This window comes from Asparagus officinalis, chromosome 4 (genome assembly GCF_001876935.1).
Source record: "Asparagus officinalis chromosome 4, Aspof.V1, whole genome shotgun sequence".
NCBI classification, from domain to species: Eukaryota; Viridiplantae; Streptophyta; class Magnoliopsida; order Asparagales; family Asparagaceae; genus Asparagus; species Asparagus officinalis.
The window spans coordinates 10,120,994-10,145,736 of record NC_033797.1 but is presented as its reverse complement, the minus strand read 5'-3'; the positions used below and the strand labels follow the sequence as shown (position 1 = coordinate 10,145,736).

General features: G+C 36.2%; 1 protein-coding gene across 1 annotated transcript in view; it reads left to right on the top strand.

Annotated features, from left to right (window-relative positions):
- Positions 8,543–24,743, top strand: part of LOC109836581 (callose synthase 9) — a 77,383-nt gene continuing 61,182 nt past the window's right edge. The window contains exons 1-12 of the mRNA XM_020404530.1: positions 8,543–8,642; positions 10,986–11,083; positions 11,249–11,412; positions 11,518–11,641; positions 11,825–11,935; positions 12,017–12,142; positions 13,768–13,857; positions 15,146–15,243; positions 15,369–15,486; positions 21,029–21,154; positions 22,315–22,391; positions 22,535–22,613. Of these exons, the coding sequence (XP_020260119.1) occupies positions 11,069–11,083; positions 11,249–11,412; positions 11,518–11,641; positions 11,825–11,935; positions 12,017–12,142; positions 13,768–13,857; positions 15,146–15,243; positions 15,369–15,486; positions 21,029–21,154; positions 22,315–22,391; positions 22,535–22,613 (1,128 nt within the window). The 5' untranslated portion in view covers positions 8,543–8,642; positions 10,986–11,068. The remainder of the gene's footprint in view (positions 8,643–10,985; positions 11,084–11,248; positions 11,413–11,517; positions 11,642–11,824; positions 11,936–12,016; positions 12,143–13,767; positions 13,858–15,145; positions 15,244–15,368; positions 15,487–21,028; positions 21,155–22,314; positions 22,392–22,534; positions 22,614–24,743) is intronic.

The following is a 24,743-nucleotide window of genomic DNA, read 5'->3' as shown; positions in this document are numbered from 1 at the left end:
ACGTATTTAAATAGGAGAGCCGTAACCAGCCCATATTCTATCCTAGAATCTATCCATTCAACATCTGCGAGGAACTTTATTATCCAAAATTATGAAACCGAGGTAAGTAACTTCATATTCATTCTGGATTCGGACATAGAACCAAAGACGTGTTAGTGCGACGTGGACTGATTTACGCGGTGAAATGCTGGTTGATGCTGGAGATAGGAGAGACAGTTGACTTGTTTACCGGTCAGTGAATCGTGCAGTCAGATTAATCGATCAAATATGACTGTATAATTAATTTACATATATGCAAGTAGGTGAATAGGAACATTGTGAAAACAAAGAAGAAGTTGAGGAAAAGAATTGAGAAAAACGTGAAAAATAAGCAAGACAGACTCCACCACACCCTGGTGTGGTGTCTGCCACACCCAGGTGGCAGGGTGTGGCAGAATCTGCCCTGTTTGTCATGGGTGTGGTTTCTGTCACACTCTGGTGTGTCAGAATCTGTCATGTTTGTCATGGGTGTGGTGTGTGCCACACCAGGGTGTGGCAGACTCGTTTTTAGAATCCTAATATGTTTGAGATGTGTTTTGTTATAAATAGAGCCACATTTTTTAAGGGTTTTCTATCTATTGATTGGGTAGCTTGAAGATGATTTTGAGCACAGAAAAGAGAGATCTTTCTGAGCAATTTGTTTGAGAGTTTAGTTTGAGAGATTTGAGAGATTTGTTTGAGAGGTTAGTTGAGTGATCTTGTAATCTCTACTTTGTACTCTTTTTCTCTATAGTGGAAACTCATCCCTTTTTGCCCCGTGGACGTAGGCAATTTGTCGAACCACGTTAAACTTTTGTGTTTGAGTTGGTACCGTTATTTTTTGATTGTTTTGGCTTTCTCTCTCGGCGTTTGTGCTTGCTCCGTCGCGCACAACAAGTGGTATCAGAGCTCAGGTTACGTTTGGGCTATTTGGATGAGTAGATCACTTTGGAAGTTCGGCTAGGGCTTCGTTTGGAGTTAAATGTGGGATCTTTTTGGTAAAAATTTTATCTTTTCTTAGTTTTGGATCTATTCTTCGTTTGTTCTGTTTTGATTATTGGTGCTTTGAGGAATTATGGCCGGGAAAGAAGGAGTTGTGGAGGGTACTTCAGGTGTGAAGACCGTCCAAAGTTTGAATATTCACTCTATGAAGATAGACGTGGAGAAGTTTAATGGCACTAACAATTTTGGACTTTGGCGAGTGAAGTCTTAGATGCGCTCAACGCGTAAAATTTAGAAGATATTTTAGAATTGGATGGCAAGCCAGATGATATTGATGAGAGGGTTTGGAAGAAGATGAATCGAACGGTGTGTGGTGTAATTAGGTCTTGTTTGACTCAATATTTAAAGTATGATGTGATTAATGAGATTTCAGCTAAGAAGATTTGAAAGATCCTTGAGTGAAAGTATTTGACCAAGAGTGTGGAGAATCGCTTGTATTTGAAGAGAAGACTTTATCGCTTCCAATTGAAGAAAAGAACCTCCATTGGTGATCACATGAACCACTACACGAAGTTTCTTTCAGATTTGACGAATATAGATGTTATGATTGAAGATGATGATAAAGTATTATTGTTGTTGAATTTCTTGCCTGGCGAGAAATATGAGACTTTTGTCCTTACTCTTTATCAATGGGAATGCATCTCTTTCGTATATAGTGAGGTCACCGTTGTACTTGTGAACTATCAGCTTCGAAAGAAAGATAAGGAGTCTACAAGTGACACAATAGCGGAGACGTTGGTCGTAAGAGGGAATAATCCAAACCGAAAGAATTAAAAGTCACAGTCTAGAGTAGAGCATCCTACAGTTAGAAAAGATTAGTGTGCTTAGTGCAAGGAGACTGGTCATTGGAAGAAAGATTGTCCAAAGCTCGACGAATAGATGAAGAATAAGCAGAAGGAAAAAAGGGAAGCAACCTTCATCAGAAGCAAACATCGTTATATCTGATAGTAATATTTCTGATATTTATATTTATTCGTTTTCTATCAGTCCTACAGGTAGCTATTCGGAGGAATCCAAGTGGATGTTGGATAGTGGTGCGACCTATCATGTGTGCCCCAGAAAGGAATAGTTCTTCAGTTTTGAGAAATTGGATAGTGGTGTGGTGTACATGGGTGACAACCGTGTATGCTAGATCATTGGGAGAGGAAGAATTCACATCAAGATGTTTGACGAGACAGTTAGGGAGTTATATGGTGTGAGATATGTTCCTTCCTTGAGGAAGAACTTGATCTCAATTGGAGCGGAGTTATATGGTGTGAGATATGTTCCTTCCTTGAGGAAGAACTTGATCTCAATTGGAGCTTTGGTTGGAGAGGGTCTGAAGGCCTTGAGGAAGAACTTGATCTCAATTGGAGCTTTGGTTGGAGAGGGTCTGAAGGTTCGTGTTGAGGACATAGTTTTCGAGATCGTGGAAGACTCTTTGATTGTGATGAAGGGCGTCAGGAGGAATAACATGTACTATTTGATTGGAAGTTCGGTGACAGGTATAGAGCTGGCGACTTCTATTGATTCGACTAGACTGCGGTATTTGGAGCTTAGTCATTCTAGTATTAATTTGGAGATGGGTGCGCAGACCTGCAATTTGAAGTCCAGTGAACACTTTGATATGAGCAAGAAGACCAAGATGAAGTTTGGCACCTCTATTCACCGCACTAAAGGTCTTTTAGGTGGAGTTCACACGGATGTTTGGGGGCCTTCCAATGAGGCATCATTGGGAGGTAATAGATGCTTGATTTTCTTTGTTGGTGACTGTTCTAGGCGTGTTTGGGTTGCAACCAAATCCCCTTTGGATAAAGTCCTAGTAGTCTCCAACAGATTGAAGAAGTGTGAGATTGGTAGAAAGGTGAAGGTACTTCATTCTGATTTTGGTGGGGGGTACAAGAGGGACCTGTTTTTGCATTCGAGTCGAGCTCACGACATTTTAAGACACTTCGGTGGAAAGAAAATCTTAGGACAACAAGATGAGATGACAGATTTGGTGAGCTGTTCCTTGCTAGAGGAGGACCGACGTTTGATATCGAGCATTGATTCTGGTGTTGAGGCTTTGACATATTTGGGTCATCTTGGTCATAGGTTGTCGACTGCTGCGATTAGAGGTAAAACTTCATTGGATGTTTGGTCTGGTAGTGTCATTTCGCTTGAGGCTTCGATGAGGGAGCTGACTTTTAGCAAGTGGAGAGTTTTGGACAGACCTTAGATATATCATAGCAGGTGGAGAGTGATGCTACTCCACACTGGGCGGAGATTACTCCACATACACCAGATCATTCTGCATTGTTTGAGATTCCAGCTGAGGTGACACAGTTAGGGGATCATTTGGATTTGTGTGCAGATGATGAGTTGGTTGATTCCAATGCAGCTGGTGGATATGATTTGGATACGGCCATTGATTCACCTCTGGTGGGGGTGTTTGATTTGTTTCACTTAGAGGTCATTGAGAGCGTCATCAGTTGCAGATCCGTTGGTGATATTGGTGAAGAGTTGCAAACTTTTCTATTTGATTGAGGGCCTTTGGAGACCGTTTGATGAACTACGAGCAGCTTAATCCCTTGGGAGAGGGGGTACGTAGGCAGTCAATTTGATGCAGTCAGTTTGGTGAGTTGATACCAACATTTGGAGAGTGCTCACATTCTCGTTTAGGTCTCGACTTGTTGTGGATTGAGTCCGTTGTCGTGGTTTTGTTCAACTTCGTACTGGACGTAACAAGTGAGACGTTTGATTTGGTTGGTGTCGGCTCAGTTTTTGGAATAACTTCGCCGATGTGGAGAATTGTGAAAACGACGAAGGAATTGAGGAAAAGAATTCAGAAAAACATGAAAAATAAGCAAGACAGACCCCACCACACCCTGGTGTGATGTCTGCCACACCCAGGTAGTAGGGGTATGACATAATCTGCCATGTTTGCCATGGGTGTGGTGTCTGCCATACCCTGGTGTGTCAAAATCTGACATGTTTGTCATGGGTGTGGTGTGTGCCACAACATGGTGTGGCAGACTCGTTTTTAGAATCCTAATCTGTTTGGGATTGTGTTTTGTTATAAATATAGTCACGTTTTTTTAGGGTTTTCTATCTATTTATTGGGTAGCTTGAAAGTGATTTTGAGCATAGAAAAAAGAGATCTTTCTGAGCAATTTATTTGAGAGTTTTAATTTAAGAGATTTGTTTGAGAGGTTAGTTGAGTGATCTTGTAATCTCTACTTTGTACTCTCTTTCTCTAGGTTAGTTGAGTGATCTTGTAATCTCTACTTTGTACTCTCTTTCTCTATAGTGGAAACCCATCCATTTTTGCCCCGTGGACGTAGGCAATTTGCTCTACTTTGTACTCTCTTTCTCTATAGTGGAAACCCATCCATTTTTGCCCCGTGGACGTAGGCAATTTGTCAAACCACGTTAAACTTTTGTGTTTGAGTTGGTGCCGTTATTTTTGGATTGTTTTGACTTTCTCTCTCGGCGTTTGTGTTTGTTCCGTCACGCACAACAAACATGGGTTAGAAGTTCTACACAAAAAATATTCTCGTGCATACTTGAATTTTTTTTTTCAACATATTCAACCATGGTGAGTCAAGGTGCTCCAATTTTATAATGTTTCCTTCTAAAAATATACTAATTGTAGCTGGTTTTCCCGTAACCATAAGCTACAAATTCACGCTATGGATTATACAAGTTCACATATTTATTTTATTTCTTAATGTAAAACTTAATAAAATTGGAAAATTCTTATTTTACAATTCCTCTACAAAGTGTAAAACCACGTGACTATAGACAGAATTCATAGTTAAATTATTAAAGGCAAAGAAATACATGAAAATATGAAATAGATACCCATTTCAAATTGCTACAACTCCGAATAAAAGAAAAGCATGGAACATAATTTACTTACAAATGATAATCATGTAGATGATGAGATTCCAACATTTTCGACCAAAATGTAAACCTGCAGCACCTAAGAAATGATCCCACAAGAGATGTTCCTAATCCTATTTGACTTCAAAGCCTAGAAAAAATAGTATAAAAAGGAAACAAGAATGTTTTTTTCTTTCAAATTAACTAATTTCTTAGTCGCACCGCTTACTTTTTTTTTAAACCATACATAGCCATTTAGTTTTTTTTTCATCCATAACTCTCATTCACAGACCCATAATTCTTTTATCACAGGCCTACAATTCTTTTTCTTTATATAATGGACTAGCTCTCAACTTACGTTTTATTGTTTGCATAGTAACTTTTACTTAATTGTTAGTTGTTTCTCAATATCGGCACATTAAATCTTTCATATTTTGAAGAAATACATCAAATCATTGAAATTGATATTAAGTTATTTTGAAATTAGCCTATTTATTTAAGAGTAGTTGTACCAATTAGAGGAAATAATTTGAAACTATTTAAGAATTAGGAGATCTAGTAGCAGTTTCTATGAATTCAAGGAATAATTTCATAATATAAAAGATGTAAAACACGAATATGTAACAACTTATATATTAATAATTGTTGGCCATCCTATGCCCTTGGCTCTGCCATTTTGTTAAGTCTAATCAAGTGAGATTTTATAAGGAAACAAACAAAAAATATGAAGTGCTATATAATCCAAACTAGTGTGCCGCCCCTGCAAATCACGGCTCCAATTTTTTTAAGTATTGCATTTTAAACTTGCATTCATCTAAGTTTTAATACATTTAATTTGATTATTGTATGTTTAAAATTATATTTTATATCTACTCCTCTATATTTAAAGGATGATCAAAGTTTTAATACATTTGATTTAGTAATCATATCTATTCCTTTATATTTAGAGGATGATCTAAGTTTTAATGCATTTGATTTGATTTACTACTTATGATAAAGTAAAATATCGTAGCATAAACAGTAACTTAAAAAATATAGTGGGAGAACTGTTTATGGTACAATAAATTGCTGCGCTAGATAGACTGGGGGTTGAGGCACTGTTCACAACACAATATTCACTGTAGCTTTCATTGTAGCACGAATATTGATTCTTTGAATCCTCCTATAAGTATAGACTAGTGTGCACCCGTGCAAGACATGGTCCCCTATTTTTTAAAGCACCACATTTTGAACTTGCATTCCTCTAAATTTTAACACATTTTATTTAATTATTGTACGCTTCAAATTAGAAATCATATTTACTCCTATATACTTAAAGAATGATATAAGTTTTAATATATTTGATTTAAAAATCACATCTACTCCTCTATACTTAAAAGAGTATCCAGGTTTTAATACATTTAATTTGTTTTACTGTTTATAATACAACAAAAAACTGTAAAATGAATAATAGCTTCAAGTGTAGACACTTAGATCTGATTTACTGTTTATGCTACAGTAAATGCTGCATCACGAGCAGTACCTTCGAGTGCGGAGGGCCAGATTTGGTTTGCTAATACTGTATCATGAGCAGTAACTTTGAGTGCAGAGGGCTAGATCTGGTTTGTCATTTATGCCACAATAATTCACTGTAGCGTGAACGGTGATTCTTTAAATCCTCCTATATAAGTATAGAAGAGTAGATTTTAATAGAAACTCGGCAATACATAGTAGTATCACCCTTGAAGATCAAAGATATACTAGTTTTGTGCTATAAGAAAAAGCAATTCGAGATTCTTACTCGTAAATTGCTCTGTTGTAGTTCAGAAGTAGTTTTGAATTTGCAGTTTAGAGATCAATGCTACTATCGTAATTTGCGTTTCATATCCAAGCTAATTTATTAACACTTTCATTTCGGCAAAATGACCAGATTGGTATATTTTGTAGAGGCTTGGTGACATGTTGGTATATTTTCTTTTAGTTTTATTAGATTGGTATATTTTGTCGACTCCGGCACCATATAGGTCTTAAGTTTGACCGGAGTTGCTATTCCGACTAGTGCTGACGGGATTTCTTACATAAAAACCCCTCATTAAAATCACATCATGCTCCTAAAACCCTCCTCATTCTCCCCCTCTCCCTCCTCCTCCTCATCCTCTTCAACCTCCCCCTCTCCCTCCTCCTCATCATCCTCTTCCTCCTCCTCCTCATTAAATTTGGCCTGGGATCACGGGCTTGATGACGAGGAACGCTAATAACATTTGAAGTTTTTACCTGCAACTCTGGAAGCAATCTGGAGCAACATAACACTCACAGCCCAAAGCATCGACTCGAGCAGGAAGCAATCCCGCCAATCCACAATCCCTCAATCTCGGTTCAAAACCCACACCCAAAATCACATTCCCTGGCTTCAACCTATAATGCAAGATCCTTGGGCTACACTCAAAGTGCAAATACCTCAACCCTTTCACAATGCCAACTGCAATCCGATGTCTTGCATCCCATCCAAGGCTCAATTGAAGCTCCCTTTGCTAAATTGAGTAATTGGGAAGATTAGGGTTGGTTCAAGAGGACAAGTTGGAGGGTTTTAGGGGCAATTTTGGTGAAAAAGTTGACAGGGCCTTTGAGAATTGGGATGCGGTTGGCAAAAAGGAGGAAGAGTCTAATGAGGAGGAGGAAGAGGATGATGAGGAGGAGGGAGAGGAGGAGATTGAAGAAGATGAGGAGGAGGGAGAGGGGGAAGAGGAGGAGAGGGTTAGGAGCATGATGGAGTTTTAATGAGGGGGTTTTATGTAAAAAATCTTGTCAGCTCTGGCCGGAACAGTAACTCCGGCAAAAAACTTAAGACTTATATGACGTCGGAGTCGACAAAATATACCAATATGATAAAACTAAAAAAAATATACCAACATGTCACCAAGCTTCTACAAAAGGCTATTTTGCCTTTTCATTTCTAAGGATAGTAAAGATCAGCTTCCAGAATCAAGAATTCATTCATTTTTCCAAATTCAAGGGTATGATTTCTCATCATCCACGGACCAAACCTCACGATACTAATTTTAGTCCGTCAGATGCGCTAAACATACACACAACAGCATTTCAAGCCAATTGAAACCACTGCTCCCCGCACTTAGGAGTTAACGCGTTTCCATTTCATTTGTTATTTTTTATCTACGCTGTTTTATACCGAACAGCAAATCCTGCACACCCTTGGTCTGCCGGTGCAACAAGCAAACGCGCTCCGCCGGAACAACTCACCGTTCATCTTTTTTCCTCCCTTTTATTACAGTCAATACCATTTCTCTCTTCTTTTCCTCGTCCCCTCCGATTTAAAAGTACTAAATTCTTTGTCTTTGCTGAAAACCCAACGAAAACTGTGGGCGGGAACGAAAATTTCTGCATCTCGTCGTGAGATTGCTCTCAGTCTTTCTATTTTTTGTTAATTTGTTCACTTTTTTGTTACTTTTCCTTGATTTCACTGTCCGATCTGGATCTAATTCGAGCTAGGGTTTATGCTCGATCGCTCAATCTAGGGTTTCGAAACCCTAGCTTTAACTCGACAGCAGCTCCGTTTCAGCTGTAATTGGAGCGTGTTCGTTTGATTCTTGTTAGCTAGGGTTTTAGTTGTGTCTTGATTCGTCGCTGACTTTGTTGTTTGGTTCAGAAAATGCCGGGGGCGGATGCGAACTGGGAGATCGCTGGGAATGTGCCGTCGTCGCTTGGGAACAATTTACACATTGATGAGATACTGAGAGCGGCTGATGAGATCCAAGACGAGGATCCTAATATCTCGAGAATCTGTAAGTCATTAATGAGTGTTTTGCTTTTGATTCGTTAATCAAGAAGGGAAAATTCTCAGTAGTTATTTACAGTTTCTGATGCCTCATTAGTTTATTAACTAGATACATGAGGAGTATAAACTTTTGCATGAAGCATGAATGAGCATAATTTACCATTGTCCACATATATAAAATCCCTAAAATTTATATTGTGTTGTATTTGTTAAAAGCGCATATTGCACGAGGAAATGTGCCTAAAGGAGAGTCAGCTAACAACTAAAACGTAAACAGGGATGGCGGGCATCATGCGGGGTTTTGTGGGACTGCATTAGGAACATCTTTTTTTAGAACTTTTGTAGATTAAGAAATGAAAACTTGCAATCACGATTGAAGTGTTTAGTGGGAAGGGGTTTTGTCCACTAGCTAGGACAGACAATGTTAGTGATCTTTGTGAATATTAGAATGGAAGGGAGAAACCAGGTTGCAGGCTTGCATCATTTTCTTATATGTTGAAAGCATGCAAAACTCCAACGGTCTCACCAAATACCAAATTATACGCAATTGAACACCTATAATGTATTGTTATAACGGGTCCAAAAGTGGACTATAAATTTTGTCCAATCACAGGCCTGTAAAAACCCTTACTGCCAGATCTGCAGCTACTGCAGTCCGGTTTTCAAATAAAGAAACAAGCGATTAGTTGTGTGAGAGGCTCCCGGTATTAACCAGATCGAACAAGCAAAAAGATAGTTGGTTGAGATGTTTGTATAATGTAAGCATGACTATTAAGGAAGTAAGTGCTTGTGGAATACAACGTGCATATAATGTGCTTGTAAACTACCCATGATATTGGAGGAAAAAAATCATAGTTGCGTGGTTCCTGGGACTACCCCTTGAATCATTGTACAGTTCCTGCGAATCGATTATCGGTACATTTGCGAACCGATTCCCTCCTATACATGGATTGGTTCCTCACAATTGGCGTACCTCTTGCAAGTCTGTGGGGCGCAAGGCTTTAAGTGCAACTGCGCAAGGCAAAGTGCAATGTGCGCAATCGAGTGAAGGAAGGTGCACAATAGAATACAGTAGTCAATATTTTTACTTAACTAAATACTTACCGTAATAAAGCGTGAAATGAAACTATGATGCCAACGTGAACTATGTGAAAAGAAAAACAGAAAAAGCGAACTCCATAAAAAGAAGTATTCAAGTAGTATGTATGAAAATATATTGAAATGTATAATTAGCTTTCTAGTTTCTAGTTCTACTATACACTTACAAAAACTGTAAGCATGCCCAAAACTATTTTACAACGTACGACTGATTTAACTTGCGTACTGAAGCAAGTTACCCCTGTCAAATACAAATTTTCTCCGTGGCGAATTGCGTCCCTGCATTTGCACCACGTCCTGCTACGTACTGTGTAACTATGAATGAGATTATTAAAGAGTGCATCGAGAAGTTATATGCAGCCTGAATTGAGGGTAAGTTTGATTTGAGATGATTTGTTCATGGGCTATAAATGATGTGTGCCAGTCAGAAACAATAGGACCATGTTGATGCGACAATTAAGACTAGGGCAAATTCATGTTGTGGAACATAGATTACCGATTACGAGCGAATTGTAAGTAAAGGAACTAGAAATTTTAGATTGATAAAGTTGTCTATAAGAAATTCTTAGTGAGAAGAGAACAGTAGCTAATATAAGAAGGCACTGTATAGTAAAAATTTGGTAGCAAGTGCTAAAACTGGGGTTCTCACACGCTAAAGAAATATGGACGGAGGCAATAAAAATAATAGTGCTTCCTAAATTAGTAGTGCAAGAAATAACTCTCAATAAAGTTGAAAAAATGGACTTTGTATTTGAATCTAGAGACTGGATTGGAGTTCTTTTTGTAACTATCACATAGATCAAATCATCAAACAGGAAGGACATAAGAACCTTGCATCTGAGAGAAAGCGATAGTAATAATGGCTCTTGAAGTGGAGAAAACACTACATAATTGCTGGAATTAGAGAGTGTAAAGGGATATCTTATGTGGGGCACTAGGGTTCTGAAAGAAAAATATTTAGAACATGGGAGATGTCCGTCTTTTCGGGATCAATAATGTGTTGTGTATACTGGTACCAGTGAGGTTGAGCTCAGGAATCTGTAGAATGCTAAGAGATTGGTGCTAAATAGTAAATCTTTCTGACATTTCTTTCTACTATTCGCATGTACAATCTCATGTTTAATTTTATGTTGTCAGAGCCATCACCGAACATTTCTTCCGTATCTCTGCTAATTTTATCTCTGAAAGTTAAACTTTTCCCTTTTTTGCTGGACAATGACAGTCACCTGCGTAACCTTTTTTCCTTTTGCAGTATGTGAACACGCATATTCATTGTCCCAAAATTTGGATCCTAACAGCGAGGGCAGAGGTGTTCTTCAATTCAAGACGGGTCTAATGTCAGTTATAAGGGTAATACTTTACGTATAATATCAATTTCATAATTATTTTCCTTGGATAATTTCTTTGACGTTTTAGTATGGAGTTAGTAGCTTCTGATGGTTCATTAAGTTAAGTCATCTACTGCTCTTCTATTAGTCTCATTTAGAGGCTCTATGTCATTGAACAAATTTTCAGCAAAAGCTTGCGAAGAGAGATGGTGGAAGCATTGACCGTAGCCAGGACATTGCTCGTTTGCAAGAATTTTACAAGCTTTATAGAGAAAAGCATAAAGTGGATGAGTTACGTCAAGATGAGATGAAATTGAGGGAATCTGGTGTTTTCAGTGGGAACCTTAAAGAGTATGTGCCTTGATTCTCATTTAGATATTTCATTCTACTGACTGTTTCGTCACAAGCAAGAATTGTATGCTTATTATATATTTGGCCATGTGTTCTTTAAAACAGGTTGGAACGTAAGTCTGTGAAAAGGAAGAAAGTATTTGCAACACTTAAGGTTCTTGGTATGGTACTTGAGGAACTCACGAAAGAGATGTCACCTGAAGCAGCTGACAGATTGATCCCTGAAGAGGTGTCCTTTTCTGTAGACATTTGTTATTACTTACTTTTGATACATGATTATTTCTCTTCTGGAAAGCTTAATCTTTTATCTTTGTTTGAGAAATCGTATGACTATTGTTTATGCACTTGATTTCTATACAGTGTATTTTTGTAGTCTTATAGACAAATCATTTCTTTACTTTTGCCATTTTAGATGAAACGGGTCATGGAATCTGATGCGGCAATGTCAGAGGATGTAGTATCTTATAACATTATTCCGTTGGACGCACCGTCTGTAACAAATGTGATAGCATCATTTCCAGAGGTGGTGAATTAATACTGTCAAAAGTATTTTTTCTCATGCCTTTCGTGCCTAGTTCTTTATTCTGACGATTCTCTTCTTTAGGTGAGGGCTGCGGTGTCATCGCTAAAGTACTTTAGGGGCCTACCTAGGCTTCCTGCGGAATTTCTGGTTCCTGCTACAAGGAGTGCAGATATGCTTGATTTCCTACAGTATGTCTTTGGATTTCAGGTCTGATTTTTCTTTTCAATAAATGTTTTCTTTTCAGCTTTGGTTTTTCTTTTAGATAGATGTCGTATTCTGCTGTCTATTAAAAAATTATTTTATTCTGTAGTGTCATTAATGAAGATAGTGCAAATTGGTAACATAATATTTTTCCCAAGGCAAGTTTTTTTTGCAGCGGTCTTTTTTGACTCTAATTCTTGAAAAAACCTCTGTGACTAATGTCACCTGGTTTGTCCTTTTTGGGGGGCAAAAAAATTTGTGGGGTGAAACTGAATTAAAAGGCTATTTCGAGGGTTAAATGGGAAGTCATCTGGAAGAAGGATTTTCTATTTCCTTTTTTTGGTTGGGGTACACAAGGGAAAAATAGTAGTTCTTTGTTTAATATCCCTATAACGTTTGTCCACTCATTATATTAGTGCTTCCGTGCTTATATTAGTGCTTCCGTGCTTGGGAGGGCGATCTGGGACAAACAAGCAATTTACAAGTAGTAAAACGGCAAATCACAATCACAAGTGCTTGTACCTCTCGGAAGTTTATATGACAACAAGCCGTGTTTGTTTTAGATATCTTTGTCTAGCAACTAGTTATAGAAAGATGAACGTGGCTTCCACCAAATATATTTGTTGTGCTGATGTGAGAGAGAATGGCACATGTTTCAGAGCATATGAAATGACATTCAACTATAACTAGGTTGTCAGGTATGAAAAAGTTCCCACATTATCAAGTTCTCCACATGTCTAAACTTATTTGAACACTCTTATCAGTTTTCTTATTATCTTTTGTGGATATTGCTTTTGTTTCTGCATGTTATAACATTGAAATTTGGTCGATTATATTTGTTTTCGTGCATAATTCTTAAACTTTAGAACTTCTGTCCTCAATCTTGAAGTTCTATTCACAGGCCTTCAAACATTGAGAAGACAGGATTTGTTAAGTAGTTAGAAGCAGAGTGAGGATGTGAATAACCTTCTCATGAACCGCAACATTTTCTGTGCCCCTTTATAGCTTGTCCCAAGCAGGGTGCCTTCTTCAATCTTTTAATGAAGTTCTTGCTTACATCCATCTTATATGAATCTTTTGTGTTAGTATAGCCACTCCTCATCCTATACTGAAGGGTGTTACGAACTTTTGTCATTTGTGTTAGCAGTACGTTCTCGAGTCATATGCTTTACATGCTGGAGGGAACTGTTGCAATTAGAAGAAAAGGGAATATTCATTCTCCGCTTGCACATATTGTTTGTGCCTGTTGGTTTCATTTCTTCGTATGATAAACCTATAGAAGCGCATAGTACTCATGACTTGTATAATGGAAGCAGTCTATAACTTGGTCTTATTGCTTCAACCTGGTTGCTGGTGCGAACATGTAGGATCTGAAGTTAAATTAATGATGGGGGACCGGATCTGCATCAACTAAAATTGAATTTTTGACTCCTTAGATTTTGATTACAGTAGTTACATATAATTTCACAATTTGGTTTCTTGAACATTTTCCTTCAAGTTTCATCCTTCAGATTAGCTTCCATTTGTCAACAATATATTACACATTGCATTTTTGTGTAATTTCTAATGTATTACTAACTGACGTGAAAGATCTCCAACGAATTTTCTGTATTCTCCTCTCTGTGCTGCAGAAAGATAATGTATCTAACCAACGTGAACATATAGTTCACCTTCTTGCTAATGCACAGTCTCGTCTTGGCAGTCTTGATGGAAACGAACCTGTAAGTGCGTCACACTTGTGCATTTTGATTCGTAACTTTCTTCAGTTCTCTTGTAGTCTTCTGTTATTTCCCCCCCTCTGGGACATATTTATAAGCACATTCATGATGTTTTAAATGATGTTTCCCTCTATTTAAGCATTAGTTTCATTTAAATTATTTAGAGTGTGCTGAAAACTTAGTTGCATCAAGAGTATTAACCACAAACTAGTTGCATCAAGAGCACCCGACAACAACATCAAGCTTTCATTCCCATGAAGCTTTACTACATGAACATCTGGCGATCTATCAAAATTTCTGTTCAGATCAGATCCTCATCACGAAATGTTAGATAATCTCATGCATTGACTAATTTATGAGATTTTAACCTTGTATATGGTTCCTTAAAACTCTGAGATTCTCTAATATGATTGGAAGAAACATGTGGGTGTCAATACAACTATTGTGCTGAAAGATACAAGTATAATAATATTTACATCTTACAAACTATGTTTTATTTTGTTATTACTCAATTGCAAAGAGCTGATTTCGATGGGTGGCTTAAGTGCTTTTATGTCATAGGCACTCAAAGGAGAATTGAAGAAGTTAGATGAGTTGCTTAACCTTCTCGTCAAAGATGGACTAGTTATCCACCTCTAGCTACTTAAAAAGTAAAAGGAAACAACACTATTAACCTTCTAGACCGTTACCTCTTTTCAAGTCAAACACAATCTCCTATCAATCATTTCATAAGCAGTTAAGCACTCTACTTAACAAGTAAAAGAAAATATTCTCTAGCCTTCTAAACCGTTATATTGTTTAGCGAAACAGGATCTCATTTATCTTTCTCATCCGACTTTACCTACCGAAATCAGGTTAGCTATGGAGCGGAGGCTCCTCAAGAGATTTAAATTAGATGTTAACCTGACGTTTATCCTCTGATCACATGCCACCATTGAAATTATGGACCTGTCTTGCCACAAATCCTAAAAGGCCAGTTGGCACCTATGACATTCCAGCTGATCATGCAATTGGTTGCGGTAAATCCTAGGAGGCTAGTTGGTAGTAGGGAAAAGTTTCAACAAACTTATTCATTTACCATGTTTCTGATGACTATGGGTTTTATTGTGTTCTTCTTCTCTTTTGTAGGTTATGCAGGGTTAGCTTGCTTTATTAGTTTACTGCAAAACTCAAGCTTTACCTTTCATGATTCCATATTGATTAATTTTTTTATTTTCTATTTCATGTAAATTTATTAGTGAAATATTGAACTGAAGCATGCCAAGCTCTGTGATTCACATTCTCTTTGCAGAAAATAGATGAAGGTGCTGTGCATATCGTATTCTCCAAATCCCTTGAAAACTATATTAAGTGGTGCAACTACTTGCCCATTCGTCCGGTTTGGAATAAGTACGAATTCTTTCCATTATGTGACCTTCTCCTGTAGTTGCGGTTGCTCTAGAAAAAAATTATAGTTTAATTTCGCCTTTACTGACAACAATCTGATGTTTATTGACTATATTGATTCTCCACAGTTTGGAGTCAGCAGTCAAGGAAAAAAAAGTGTTGTTTATTTGCTTATTTTATCTGATCTGGGGGGAGGCTAGCAATGTTAGATTTCTTCCTGAGTGCTTATGCTACATATTTCATCATGTAAGTTCCCTTGACTACCTGATCTTATGCTACTCGATCTTCAATATGACTTATCTGGCAATTTCATGTAATTTCCGAATATCTAATGTTCTAGACTAATTGTTCGAAGATGCTATATCCAATCGGCAAATTGTCTCATTCAACTTTTACAAGGACTAAACATTCTCCAGTTATCTATCCATATTGCTAGTCTTATTAGTTTACTAATAACAGTTTCTGAAGCAGCATGTTATTTTTCAAATTGCTCATTCCAATATATAAAAGAAACTTGACTTCACTATATAACCAGCTGATAGTGCGACAAATATTCGATCTTATTGGTGGCTTAGGCAAAACTATTATGCTTTATTTTCATCTATGTAACCACCCTATGTATATAGTTTGAGGATGATATTGTGTTTGTAAAAGTAGATCGCAAAGTGGAATTGTGGACAAAGGGGGTAGTTTTGCAATAGAAAAATAAATATCTATATAAATTTGCAAGGCATATTTTGGCTTTGCAATGGATGCATACTTATGTTGGATGGACACTCCTATGATGTAGTACCTGTATCCGACACTTTTTGTACCTGTACATGACGCACACACTCCTTGAATATACACATACATTCATTCAGACGTATACTCAATTATATAATTCACAGTTTAATTTAAAACACTTGCGATCCGCTTCTTGGATGTATTTTCTACACTTCAGATCCACTTCCAGAAACTTGCTTGGTGTTCGGTTTGTTACAGCATGTTCTCAGTTCTGAATTGTGATTTTAGAGGGTCCTCTACGTATCTAGTTAAGAAATGAACGTTTTTTCAGTTTATAATTCACATAGTGAAAGAAACATAAAAATATTATTTTTTTATTATCAAAATATGTGAATGAAAGATTGCATGCAAATTATTAATTTCTATGTATATATATGTCTTTGTCTGCGCATGCGTGGGTGTGCACACTTGTGTGTGGGTGTACCTGCCTGTGTGTGGGTGCACGCACGCGCCTTTGTGTGTTTTAAATACTAGTACTCTCTGTACTGCCTCGTTACCTAGTTGGCGTCTATCATAAAGATATCTTTTCCAATGGAACACTGTGTTTATTGTTGACTGCAGATTTCCTTGTAATCATGGATTGCACTTGCATTCTGCGAATCTGCTCTAAACCTATTATAGTTAAGCTATATACATTACTGAATAAATACTATATGAATCATTATGCTTCTTTATCTTTCCATTCTTATTTTAAACACTAATACTTTGTGCTGCGCTCTCTAGTTATATAGTATCCATTATAAAGATAAAATTTTCAGTGTTTCTTACCTTTTCCAATCGAACTGTTGTTAGTTATTGTTGACCACTGATTTCTCATGGTTGTACTTTTATTCATGATCTGTTTTTATGAAAATTTTCATAGTACCTGGATAACATAACTAGAAATTATGAATTTTCGATGTAGTTGTGCCAAAGCTTCAAGGAGTGGGATTGCAAAATATTATTAATCATTACCAAATCATAAGCTGGAATTTGTATATAACAGGACCTTTATGGAACTATTATAAAGAAACTCGCGATACTACAGACTTGATTTGGAGAAGGATAAAGCCAATAAGTCAATAAGGGTTTGAAATGACAGTAGTAATACATCAAAAATGTTTTACATAAGGGGTTCAAAAAACTAAATAATGATACAGCTAAAACCGCAAAGGCAATTGTTTTTTCTTTTCGAGTTCTTTTTCCTCCATGTTAGGGCCTGTTTGTTTGCCTAAAAAAATTGAAAATCAAAGAAATGGAAAACTATTAAATCAAAGAATTGTTTTTGGAGTGTTTGGTTTGCTAAAAAAAGAAGGAAATCAAAGAAATGAAGATGAGTTGTCACCTTATTATAGGATGATGTGAGTGATTTTTTAAGAAAACTTGTTTTGATGTTGTTTGGTTGACGAAAAAAATAATGAAATAAATTATAAGAAACCTATTTCTTGTAATAGGTTGTTTTCTTTTGCTTGGTTATTTCTTAAAAACAAGAAAATATATGAGATGAGATGAGTTGTCATTATATTATTGGATGATGTGACCCACACTTAAGGAAATTGTTTTCCTAATTTTTTGGGAGGAAAACAAAGAAATGAAATGTTAATGAGATGAGATGAGTTGTCACAATCTTATTGGATGATGTGAGTAATTTTTAAATATGAGATGAGATGAGTTGAGTGATGTTGTGGATGAAAATAATATTTTATTAGATGTGGTGAATGTGATGGATAAGTTGTTGAATGAAAATAATATTTTATTAGATGTGATGGATGAGTTGTTGGATAAAAATAATATTTTATTAGATGTTGTGGGTGAGTTTTAGAGATGGAAATGTGTGAAATTGTACTTTTTGAGTTTTCTTGGTTTGCATTTCTATTTTTTGGTTTTTTAGGAAATAACCAAACAGCCCCTTAGTTTATTTTTCCCACTTTAGTGTTTTTTTCTCCCTTCACTCGGTCATCTTTGCGGTTTCCTCTCTCCCTTTGTAAAGTGTCACCCTCTACCGTTCTAACCTTCTGCTCACCATGATGTTAACTTACCGACATTATCAAAAAAGGGAAAACAAAAAAGCACTAATAATTGACAGCAGAACCAATTTTTTTATATATATATAATCATAATATGAAAAGCATGTTACCAACAGAAAATGCGCTACTTTATACAGAATAATAATGATTCATGTGAACAGTAACTGCAGATAAAAAGTAGCACGAGGAGTTATAATAATCTCATGAAATCAATGAACTGATGTAGCAGAAACTGGATGGTTCTATGACTAATTGACTATCTCTATCATAGAACTAAGTTATGTAATGGCAGATGAATGATGAACAGTCTATGTTTAGCATGTGCTACACTGCTACTAACGCTTTATATTTTGTGCAATCAACATATTTATTTTTCAGTTAACTAAAATTGTATTCTTAATTCAAATGTTACATCATTAATCATTTCACTATGTTTGAGAGTTGGAAGGGGAAGGGGAAGTGAGGCTAGGGAATGGAAAGAAAGGGGAGGGGAAATGTAATAATGATGTTTGGGAGGTTAGTGATGGGAATGGAGGGGAATCATTTTTTAGCCTTTAGATTCATATCATAATGGTCCAAAATCTTTTACCTCCTCTGCACCAGATTAACGGATGTAAACTTTGTCAACTCCTTTTCCTTCCATTCCTTTTTCAAAAAATCTCCCAAACAAGGTAAACCTATTTACTTTCCTGCCCCTTTCCCTTATTCAAGCCCATCCAAACAAGGCACTTGAGAAATTTTGAAGAGTCGCCTACAAGATTCATCAAATTTTAGTTTAATCTGGTTACAATATGAAGAATCATGTCGAGAGTTTTTAGATTTTTTGTCCTTTAAATATAAGATTTTAATTATCTTTTAGATTTAATAAGCTAGTCATATATACCGAAGACCAATACTTCGGGCTGGAACTGATAACTAGAAATTCTACCAACATAATGGCTAGTGGCGAGGTTTTAGACATAACTTTGCTTATATGAACCATAGTTAAAACGCCTGATTCAAACCATCAATCAAATGGTTGAATTTTTAATGCTTCTTTGTCATCTTATGTCATGTGGCTTAGAGTGGTTTGCAATTATGTTTTAATTTTTTTGGTATGGTTAACATTACGTCTGGATCTTCTTTACTATTTATGCTGAGCCTTTTCTTTTATGCTTGTTGTCAATATGGGGACCTATTCTGCTTATTGACATGAACTCATTGTGTTAAAACACATAGTTAACTCATTGTGTTAAAACACATAGTTAAGTTAACAAAAATTGTTTTCTTCATATTTCAAGTTCACTCTTTGTTTGATTTGTAGTGATGTTTACATCATGACATGTTTGAATTACCAACGTACCCAAATAAAATGGGCTAAATTACCAAATTGGTTTTCTTTATGTAACACCCCTTTTTACTAATTTGGTATTCTTTGTTGCTTCGATGACTTTTTGGTATTAAAAGTTAACAAGTGTGCAACTAGGTACTCATTTTTCTCGCCGGTGAAAATCTTGAGCATAAAATTAGGGAATTTGGTATTAATTGTCCCTCTCTGTCTTTGATTTGTGCGACATCATCTAATCCCTGCCATATCATTTGAACACAGCAACATTAGTGTTCTAATATCCCTTAAATTTAGTCACGTGAAGTCACATGTATTTTACCTGCCAATTTTTCACTGGCGGCGATGATAAAATGTCTACTTGCGGACAAATTATCAAAACCATAGACCTTAATTTTCAAAAATTGACCTACTTACCTTTTATTTAGCATTTTCGACCTAGTTTCAGCTAGCTAGCTGAAACTCGGTCGAAATTGCTAATAAGTTGCAAAAACTTCACGAGAGTTGGTCATTAATTAATCAGCGCTAAACAAAAAAGCTTGGCGTAGATGGTGGTCTGCTACCAAACTTCACGAGATTTTGAATCCCGTGAAGTTTATAATAAACAACACAAAATAAGCAATTACGTGTACTGAGTTTAGTGGTTATAGCATTAGCCTATAAGTCTTGGATGGGAAGCATAGGGTTTGAATCCCAGCCTTGTAAAATTTTTTTACCGTTCAAGGAAAAAAATATGTTGGGATGAGATTCGAACTCAAGACCACTTGAGTGATTGAATTCTAGCTTTCTTTTAGCTAACTACTTAGCCAACTATTGAAATCATTTTAGATTCGAACTTGAAATTATATATTGAACTTCCCGGGAATCTAAATCCCGGGGAGTTTAGCCTAATTCTAAACACAGAATTGAGAATCCCGTGCAATTTAATTGTCTGCTAAACTACATGTGATTCTAAATCCTATGAAGTTTTAGCAACTTATTTCGCACTTTCGATCCAGTTTCAGCCAGCTGGCTGAAACTAGGTTGAAAATGCTAAATAAATCTCAAATAGGTCGATTTTTGATATAAAATCTCGAAAAGGGTTGATCTTGAAAATTTGTCCGTCTACTTGCACATTTGGTGGACTTTTAATACCAAAAACTCACGGAGGAAAAAAAAAAAAAAAACTGGTAAAGGGGTGTAGCAAAAAATACCAATTTGATAATTTAGCAAAATAAAATCTGTTCAGTCATCAATGTGTCATGTACACAGTATAATAGCAACCTTTTAGTTCTGTTGCCTGGTGTAACTATGATGAGAATGTATGGAAGTGATTAGAAACTGTTTAAATTCTATTTTGTGAACGCATGAGAAGGTTGCCACACATTTTTTATGGTTAATTTGTAAAAAGATCCACCTGTGTTGATATTTTTTGAGAACCCAATAAGTTGTAGTGGTTATCTGATGGATATCCTCATGGGAAAGCACCAATCAGCAGGCTGCATTCTTTGAGGGAAATGCGGGAAGGAAAAAGTTGACATCTAGTACAGCCATGTCTATAAATCTGTTTTGTAGTAGTTATATACAGAACACATGAATTTTAATGATGTTTAGTTCATGTTTACTTACTATTTGTTGCATGATTAGTGTTTGCTGTTCTCTTTTGACTGTTGTGCTTGTGTTGTTTCCACAGATGGCAAGAGAATTGGAAGAAATTTTGCGTGAACAGAGTGCTCAGCCTGCTAAAAGCTGTGTTTCCCAGAATGGTGTATCATTTCTTGATCACGTTATTTTTCCTTTATATGATGTTTTAGCTGCTGTAAGTTTGTTTCTGTCTCATAATGTTAATTCACAATTATAAATTTTATAGTTTGCATTTCTTTGTTTCTTTTTATCTATTTATCGATTAGCAGCATCAACTTGGTTCGTTTGCGCAATTGTGCTGTTACCTGGAGACACTTATACCATGAGCTTAGGCATATGCTTATCCTTAATGCGTGTAATATCTAAAAGATATCATTCTTTATTTCATAATTTCTTTGTATTATACGTACATAATGTGTACTCAATGTAAAATTACGTAAATGCATGCATACGTACATGCATACGCACATGCGTAAACATCATTAGTGATGTGATAGAATTTAATTCATCGAGATTGCAAATCTTAGAAACTTGAGATACCAATATGATATGAATACAAATTAATAAATTATACTTGTGTTATTACTCAGTTGTAAGAATAATCATACTTTGCCAAGAAATTGGACAGATCATAAAAATGCAATGCATGGTAAGTCAGAAAGAGAATCCATTATTGATCATATATTTGATATTTAACCTTTTAGCCAAATACATTTATGATATGTCTCCCAATATTTCTAGTGCACATTACACATTTTTAGTATACATCACGAAGAGTATCTGACACAAATCTATCGTGCATCAGACTGTTCAAGTATCGAACATATCTGATATGGATAAGACTCACTTGTTCTTGCAAGTTGGATATCTAAACTTTTAAAAGAGACCATTTCCGCTGCTACAGTGGTCAGTGCTCAAATTGATCTAATTATGAGATAAATTGAATAGTCATGAGATGGTTATGATGAATCAAGTACGGGCCGTACGGCTTACTATTAAATGAGCCTTCTGCAGGCAAAAATATTTGGTGGTGGTAAACTAATTAAACGGGTAACTTTTAATTCTTAAATTTGGTTTTTGTGGGGATTGCTGTTGAATCATCAATGGTACACTTTTTTTGTTTAGATATTAGAAGGGAAAAGTAGAATTCTGAATATTTTTGGCCATGCTCAAAAGTCAGTTTCCTTGGCAAGTGACAAATTTTGCAATAGTCTTCTGTTACTCAGTTTCTGTAATGTAGCCAGTACCTTTTCACATATTTTTGAATTAACTATGTTTCAAAGAAATGTAACCTTACCTGTCTAAACCTAAAGTAACTGAATCTGCCTTATCCAGGAAGCAGCTAGCAATGACAATGGGCGGGCACCACACTCTGCCTGGAGAAACTATGATGATTTCAATGAATATTTTTGGTAAGTCAAAAGTTCGCGTCCTGTTATGTTTATTACACACCCTCTCACTGTATAAAAAAAAAAGGCGAAGAAGCAAAATTGGAAAGAAAGAAGAAACCCTGCATTTCTTTGTGACTTGGTGATCCTTTTCCCCTCTATATCAGGTCCCTTCACTGTTTTCAGCTTGGCTGGCCTTGGTGTCTCAACTCTTCCTTTTTCTTAAAGCCCAGTAAGAGTTCTAAGGTAAGTGGAAAGTGTTATGTCCATACTGATTGCATATCTCTGAAATCTTTATTATGCATTTGATTTCTGGAGTTTTGTAATGATCATAGTAAAATATGTAGGTGTGGACGATTCCATTTTTATTTTTAGAGAAGTTTATCTTCGTATTTCTATTAGTTTTTCTAGTTTGTATTCAAACCCTTCAGTGATAATTCCAGTGCTTATTTGTATGAGTTATATCAGCATGAACCATCTGTACATGCCGATGGAAATGCTGTAGTAAACTTCATTATTAATTTTTAATAGAAACTGTTCGTTAGCAACAAAGTAGTTCAGGTTGACTGCATTTTCATTTTTGAAAAGTGGTTCGTTTGACAATCATATTGTCTTCTTTCCTGATGGATTAGAAAGTGCTTTTTGTTTATAGTTTGGTAATACTACGGGTCTAGAGGCTCATACACCACAATTGTCACAAGGCTGGAATTTACGATCTATATTGTGACAATGCTGGTTGATATGGTTATAGGTATACGTGTTTGCTTGGTTTCTTCTCTCTTGTAATTTTTATGCTAGTCAGCTTCTCTTTTGCTTTTAGTATGCTTTCTTGGCACTATAAATCTAGACAACTGATATTCAGATTATCACATTTCTTATCAGTTTTGCCCATTGCATGATTTGCATCTGAAATAAGTTTGTCACTCGGAGTTCTTGAGGATCAGTTGCATGACCTTTTATATGGGAAATCAATTGAATGTTGTTCCTACCTTTTGCAGTAACCTTGTCATCTACCTATCATTAATAAATGGAGTCTTTCCTGAAGTATGCCTCAAAATTGGCAAAATTTGGTCATCTACTGTTGCCATTATGTTTGTCGGTTGCCAGATCCTGGCCAAACGAAGAATGGGTAAGTGTCTATGGTGCCCTGGATATGAGATGCGCGTTAGGAAAGCTGTCCTTGGTGTTCTACAATTTAATACCTTGGAACAAAGTAGTACGATGAACAATTCTCCTTAAATATAGTTAGAAGTAATTTCAGATGGTAAACTTTCTCATTCCGAACTTATTATTCCTCATATCCAATTTACGGATGTCAAAAGCTGGATTTTGGACTAGGAAGGCGCCGAATACGTGCACGGACATGATACAATAACTGACAAGAGGGCAGGGAACATCTTTGGATAGTAGGATACATGGTCAGGTAGTATCTTTGGATAGTAGGACACGGGGACATGGATAAACACAAATAATGGTGCGCAAACACTACGCAATATCAACTACTGACTCATTAATGATGAATATGTTATGTTTTATCAAAATCTATTAAAGCATTAACTGTTTGACATCTTTGATTTCTAATCTTGAACTGGAAGAAAATTTCAGTGTTCAATCCAATATCCGATTTAAACATGCCCATGAAGCACATGTTTAATATGTGCTTCACTTGTGTTAATTAGTGTCAAAAATCTAAACTAAAGTGTCATAAACTATGTCAGAGGATTGTCTTATGTCCATTTAGATGAGCCATAATCCTGAGGTGTCTGGCACAATTAAAAAAAAAAAATCCATTTCTGACCGATTACATGGTCTTTTGTTCTTTTAGAACTATTCTTCCAGTGTTATGCATGTGTTGGAAGCACGATGCAAGTATTTTATCCAACAGATATTGGAAATCAGCACGACAATCATTCTGAGTATCCATGCGTCCTATACTTTTAATTATGCTGGTTTCTTCTGAATCTTGCTCACAGATTGTTTTCTGAAGAGTTCAGATATTTCAATTGTTTTTCACCTTGGGTTTCCTCTCTCCTGCTATATTTTTTCTTGCTTCTGGAGGAGGTAAGAGTGTTTAAAAACTGAAAATGTTGAACATCGCCATTTAGCCTTTTGGGAGCTTCAATTCTCATATGTGCTTACGCTTATCTTTTAATAAGCGTTAGTCCGGGCATATCTGTATTATGTTAAAAAATAAGTTCCCTTTTGCTATCTTGATTTATTAGTTTTTTGGCAGTATCTTATGTGTGTAATTGTTAAAAGATGCTCATTAATTGAAAAAATAATAGGGTTTGATGGTTGTGAGCTAGCGGCTCATTTAGCAAAATGGCCTCCACCTCATACCCATTAGCTTCACAAAAAAAAAAAAAAAAAAAAAAA